The 6,517-nt window shown below is 47.2% G+C and overlaps 2 gene segments (V, D, J or C); both read left to right on the top strand.

Annotated features, from left to right (window-relative positions):
• LOC123022449 overlaps window positions 1-3,379 on the top strand; it is a 30,662-nt gene extending 27,283 nt beyond the window's left edge. The window contains 2 exon segments of the V gene segment in view: window positions 2,221-2,322; window positions 3,187-3,379. Of these exon segments, the coding sequence occupies window positions 2,221-2,322; window positions 3,187-3,379 (295 nt within the window).
• A 1,604-nt stretch (window positions 3,380-4,983) lies between these two features.
• Window positions 4,984-5,630, top strand: LOC123022448. The segment is given in 2 exon segments: window positions 4,984-5,126; window positions 5,221-5,630. Coding segments are annotated over 2 exon segments (456 nt in total).
• Window positions 5,631-6,517: the final 887 nt, after the last annotated feature.

Raw genomic sequence — 6,517 nt, 5'->3', positions numbered from 1 at the left:
AAAAAATATCCCAAAGCCATGCTACTGCGTCTTTGGAATTGATCCTCTGAACACACGTCCCATTTCCCAGCATATCTTTTTAGAATTGCCCGCGTCACAGACCACGTGTGCCTTCATGACCTTCGCCCCCCACATAAAGCTGAAGATAGAAGATGGTGCATTTGGTGCTGAAATCCTCAAAGTAGCCCCACTTTGTGTCTCTGCTTCCACCCTGCACCCCACCCAAGAAAACATCCTCTTTGTGGTTTTCCTAGAATCAACGCTTGCTTTGAGAAAGAAGTCCCTGAATGTAGCCTTTTGACATGAACACCTCAAGCAACCTTCTGGGGGCAAATTACTAACCTAGGAATAAATCCAAATTTGGCAGCAGCCAAAGAATTTTCCTTTAGTGTCCCCACCTCTGCAGCTTCATTGTCCCCCCAAATTCTCCCTGGAGAACCATCCTTATTCTGCATCATGGTTTCAACCATCTTCGGGTTGCAGGTATAAGCCCTTGCTGGTATATTGGCAAGAAGGACAAGTACCTGCCATGGAGGGTAAGGGCCTTCTTTCCCTTTCCATCTTGATACTTCCCCATATCCACAAAATGCATCCTTATCTTCCTGATCTCTAATTTAAAAGACATGCATCCTGGCCCATTTAAGTTCCTCTCGTATTATTTCTAATGAGATGAGGCACGTCCTTCTGTGTGGATGCCTTCTCTTCCTTTGGCCCAAAACTCCTCAGTAGTTGTGCACTGGCTGGGGAAGAGCTACCCAAAAGCAGCTCACCTGGTTCCTTTACAGGTGTTGAAGACAGATTTATTTTCTAGGCATTTTACAGGCTGATTTTATCTGGTTAACCTTAGGAGCTCTTTGTTTGAGGAACACATCTTCAGAAACACCCAATTTTGCAATGAGCGTTCCCAGCAGAGACCAGTACATGGAGTCTGAGGCTCTGCTCACTGCTTATACCAGCAGAGCAGACTGCATTATGCAAATGTCCTTTGGGAGGAACCTTCATTAAGCAGACGCGACCTGTGGAAGAAACCGAATTTGACACACTTGGAGTCTCCGGGTGGTTCCAGAGGTTTGGAGTCTCCTGAAGTCAGATCTGGTCATGGCACTGAGGCTTCCGATTGGATTCCTGATGATCTTCCCTTCATGTAAGAAAAGTAACAGCACAGATTATAACGCTTCAGTGGCTGCCTCTGCATTTTTCCATCTTCATGTTTTTGTGGCCTATTTTCTATGACTGCAGGTGTTTCTTCCCAGACAAAGATATTTGTGCATTTAAACAACATGCCTGGGAAAGTATCTTGACTCCGTACTGTTTTCTGACTAGAAGAAAAGGGGGGACAAGTATCTCGGGTTGCTTGCCTCTGTTCCTTCGGATGACTCAGTGGCTTGGGCTGTCACTCCTCTCAGCCTGTCTTCCTTGCCAGGGGTTTTGTGCCAGGGTTGCAACTAAGCTATGCCAGCTGGCCTGGATTCCTCAGCAGAGCAGAAAAGGACTTGGTTCTCAATGCAGCCCTCATTTTTACCACCCATACCTGTATTTTCTAAGTGCTGCTGTTACCGAATCATATTTAACCAGCTGAGGATCAAAGGTCTTTTCCATCCACTTCCCCCTCCATACAGTCAAAAAACACACACCGTTGGGGCCATGCTGCCCTTTTCATAGCCCACTTGTGCTACACAAGACTGAGAAGGTGTCTCCGCTCCTCTCTTGTATTATGCAAATGAGCTTCAGGAGCCGCCTTCATGAAGCAGAAATGACCTGTGTGGGAAATAGAATTCAACACACTTGGAGTTTCCAGGTTCTTCCAGGGAGTTTGGGTGGCTGTTGAAGTCAGATCGGGTCATGGCACCCAAGACCCTGACAAGTTTTCTGATGATCCTCCCTGCATGTAATAACAGTAGCCTCCTTGATTATGATAAACGCTACATGTTTCTCCCGTATAAGGACAGTCCGTCTGTTGATTCTGCTTTTTCTCATCTTTCTGTCTTTGTGTCCTCTTTCCATGCTTGCAGGTGTTTCTTCCCAGATTACCCTTGCAGAGTCTGGAGGTGCAGTGAGGAGGCCAGGAGAAACTGTTCAACTGACCTGTGCAGTGTCTGGGGTTTCCATCCCACACTCTGACATTCATTGGGTCCGTCGATGACCAGGAAAGGGCCTGGAGTGGGCTGCATATGTTTGGATCAATGGTGCTCCGTTCTACACTCGTGGTCTGGCAAACAGGCTCACCATCTCGAGGGACACCTCCAAAAACCAGGTGTTCCTGCAAGTGCGTGAGCTGAAGCCTGAGGGCTCCGCCGTGTATTACTGTGCAAGAGTCGCACAGTGAGGAACTGCTCCTACAAAGACGTACAAAAACATTTCTTCCTGCAAAAACCAGGCATGAGTCACTCACGGCTCTGTCATCAGCAGCTGGACAAGCTGTTGGATAACTCGCAAGCATGACATGCAGAAGCCTTTGGAGCATCTTGAATGAGCTGCGCTCATGTCACAATACATTTGCAGATGGAGGGATGATGGAGGAAATAAAGACACAAACACTCATGAGTGAGAAAGTGAGGGGCTCCGTATTGCTCATCCAGCTCAGGAATACAACCTGTCCATGTTCTGGATGTGCAACTCCAATGCCCGACCCTTCTGTAGGCAATTTTAATAGGCGAGGACTTTTTAATTGTAGAATGAATGCCCAATAAGTATGTTATGAGGGGAGCCAACTGAAGCTGGGGAGCTGGGGAAGGTCAGACTAAGTAGCCCAGGAGGACCCTTCTGACTCGCTCTGTTTTCTATGTTCCCCTGTTTATTCCTTTGTCTTCAGCCTTCATTAAGCAGAAGAGACCTGTGCAGGAAACCAAATTCAATGCCCTTCATGCACCCAGGTTCTTCCAGTGGGTTTGGGAAGCTCTAGCAGTTGGAGCAGGCCGTGGCACTGAAGCTCCTGATCAGTCTCCTGATGATCTTCCCTCTATGTAATGATATCAAAATTAATGATCATGACAACCAAATGTTCTGCCTGGATGAGGATGCTCCAGCAGTTGCTTCAGCTTTTTTTCTTCATGTGTGTTTATCTGCTTTTTCCATGACTGCAGTTGTTTCTTCCCAGATCACCCTCACAGAGTCTGAAGGCTGAGTGAAGAGGCCAGGAGAGACCCTTCAGCTGACCTGTGCTGTGTCTGGGGTTTCTCTCTCAAGCTACACCATGAGCTGGGCCCATCAAGCCTCAGGAAAGGATTTGAAGTGGGCAGCAGGTATTGGGTATGACGGTGCTCTCTTCTATAACACTGGTCTGAGAAACCGGCTCACCATCTCGAGGGGCACCTCCAAGGGCCAAGTGTTCCTGCAAGTGCGTGACCTGAAGCCTGAAGACTCCACCGTGTATTCCTGAGCAGGAGACACAGTTAGGAAATGCTCCTCTGAAGATGAACAAAGACAATTCTTGCTGCAAATACCAGGCACGAGTCACTCTCGGCTCCATCCTGTGCAACCGTACAGGCTGTTGGATAACTCGCAAACAATATATGTGCACGGGCTTGGAACATATTGAGTGCGATGCATGTTTGTCAGAATACATTTGGATGTTGGGGTAATAAAAACACAGACAGCAGAGTGGGCATGTTAGTGGCTTGTTCTTTCTTTCTGAACTCACGAGTATGACCTGTCCGTTCATCTGTGTTAGCAACTAAGATGGAAACGCTGGGACTCAGGACTGAGGTTCCTGGTGGTGGCACTTGTGGTCCGTGCATCTATCAAATGCAGTGGTTTAGCAGTTGCAACCACAAACGTAGGAGGAAGGAGATGGGAAGCAAACTGTGCCTCCGGAAGCAGGTGCCCATCTTCCCCTCTCAATGAGGAGAAAGCACGCAGAGGATGATTGAGGTCATTTTAATATATTCCACTCTTTAGGAATGGAGAAGCTTGCCTATTTCCCTGTCACGCCACTTCAGCCTGATATTATGCATACTAATATTCTGCTCCCCCTCCAATCATCAATTGAAAATAAAACCCAAAGCCATGGGAAAGCATATTTGGAATTGATCCTCAGGACGCAATTCCCTTTTCCAGTGTATCTTTTCAGAATTACCCAGGTCACGGACCATGCGTGGCTTTATGACCTTCAGCCTCACACATAAAGCTGAACATAACAGATGGTGCATTTTGTGGTGAAATCCATAAAGTTTTCCCACTTAGTGTCCCTGCTTCCACCCCCCCCCCCAACAAAACGACTTCTTTGTGGTTTTCCTATAATCAACGCTTGCTTTGAGAAAGAAGTCCCTGAATGTTGCCTTTTGACATGAACACCTCAAGCAACCTTCTGGGGGTAAATCACTACCCTAGGAATAAATCCAAATTTGGCAGCAGCCAAAGAATTTTTCTTTAGCTTTCTCACCTCTGCAGCTCCATTGTCCCCCCAAATCCTACCTGGAGAACCATTCTTGTTTGCATCATGGTTTCAACCATCTTCGGGTTGCAGGTATAAGCCCTTCCTGGAATCCTGGCCAGATGGACTAATACCTGCCATGAAGGGTAAGGGCCTTCCTTCCCTTTCCATCTTGATACTTCCCCATATCCACAAAACACATCCTTATCACCCTTAACTCTCATTTAAATGACATGCATCCTGGCCCATTTAAGTTCCTCACGTATTATTTCAAATGAAATTAGGCATATCCTTCTGAGTGGATGCTTTCTCTTCCTTTTGCTCAAAACTCCTCAGTAGTTGTGCACGAGCTTTGCAACAGCAACCCAAAAGCAGTTCACCTGGTTCCTTAGCAGGAGTTGAAGCGAGATTTATTTTCCAGGCATTTTACAAGTTGATTTTAAATGATTAACCTTAGGTGGTCTTTGTTTGAGGAACACGTCTTCAGTAACACCCAATTTTGCAATTAGCGTTCCCAGCAGAGAGCAATACGTGGAGTCTGAGGCTCTGCTCTCCTCTTATACCAGCAGACCAGACTGCATTATGCAAATGACCTTCGGGAGGAACCTTCATTAAGCAGACACGACCTGTGGAGGAACCCGAATTCGACACACTTGGAGTCTCCGGGTGGTTCCAGAGGTTTGGAGGCTCCCGAAGTCAGATCAGGTCATGGCACTGAGGCTCCTGATCAGTTTCCTGATGATCTTCCCTCCATGTAAGAAAAGTAACAGCAAAGATTATAATGCTTCAGTGGCTGCCACTGCATTTTCTCATCTTCATGTTTTCTTGTCCTTTTCCCATGATTGCAGGTGTTTCTTCCCAGATCACCCTCACGGAGTCTGGAGGTGGAGTGAAGAGGCCGGGAGAGACCGTTCAACTGACCTGTGCCGTGTCTGGGGTGTCTCTCTCAAACACTGGCATGGACTGGGTCCGTCAGCCCCCAGGAAAGGGACTGGAGTGGACTGGAGGTGTTGACTATGATGGCAATCTGTACTATAACAGTGGTCTGAAGAACCGGCTCACCATCTCGAGGGACACCTCCAAGGGCCAGGTGTTCCTGCAGGTCCGTGACCTGAAGCCTGAGGACTCCGCTGTGTATTACTGTGCAGGAGACACAGTGAGGAAATGCTGCTCTGGAGACGTACAAAAACATTCCTTCCCTCAAATACCAGGCATGAGTCACTCAGCACTTTGTTTTCGGCAGTTGAATGTGCTTTGAGATAACTCACAAACACAACATGTAAAATTGTTTGGACCATTTTCAAATAGATGTCTTCATTTCACAGTCCAGTTGCAGAGAAGGGGAAGATGGGGGAAATAAAGACACAAGCTCTGGAGAGTAGGACACTGTGGGCTCTTTACTGCTCACCCAACTCAGGAATTCAACCTATCCATCTTCCGCCCAGCAGGACCCTTCTAACTTGCTCTGTTGTAGATGCTCCTCTGTTTCTGAAATTTAGCAGTCTCTTTTTCTTCCAGAGTTCTGCACATATTCAGAGGACAGGCTTCAGGACAGGTGCTCTGTACTATAACAGTGGTCTGAAGAACCAGCTCACCATCTCGAGGGACACCTCCAAGGGCCAGGTGTTCCTGCAAGTGCGTGACCTGAAGCCTGAGGATTCCGCCATGTATTACCGTGCAAGAGACACAGTGAGAAAGTGCTGCTCTGAAGTCGTACAAAAACATTTCTGCCCTCAAATACCAGGCATGAGTCACTCAGCACTTTGTTTTTAGCAGCTGAATGTGCTGTTAGATAATGCACATACACAATATGTAAAATTGTTGGGACCATTTTCAAATACATGTCTTCAGCAGGACCTTCTAACTCACTCTGTTTTAGATGATCCTCTTTTTCTGAAATTTAGAAGTCTCTTTTTCTTCCAAATCCTCTTCTTTCTTCTGCACATGTTCAGAAGACAGGCTTCAACAAACCCTCATTAACGACCAAGCCCATGATACCAATCTGGGCTCATGCATGGACCCTGCTGCCATCGCATCCCAGCAGCGAGCAACCTGGTGGTGGCGCTCGTGCTCCTCTTCTTGCTCAAGTGGAATGACTTAGCAGTTGCAACCACAACTGGGAGCGGCAGGAAAGTGAAATCTGAC

This window comes from Varanus komodoensis, unplaced genomic scaffold (assembly GCF_004798865.1).
Source record: "Varanus komodoensis strain SLA01 unplaced genomic scaffold, ASM479886v1 scaffold1909, whole genome shotgun sequence".
NCBI classification, from domain to species: domain Eukaryota; kingdom Metazoa; phylum Chordata; class Lepidosauria; order Squamata; family Varanidae; genus Varanus; species Varanus komodoensis.
Note: the sequence above shows the minus strand (reverse complement) of the source record. Positions and strands in the feature narration are given on the sequence as shown.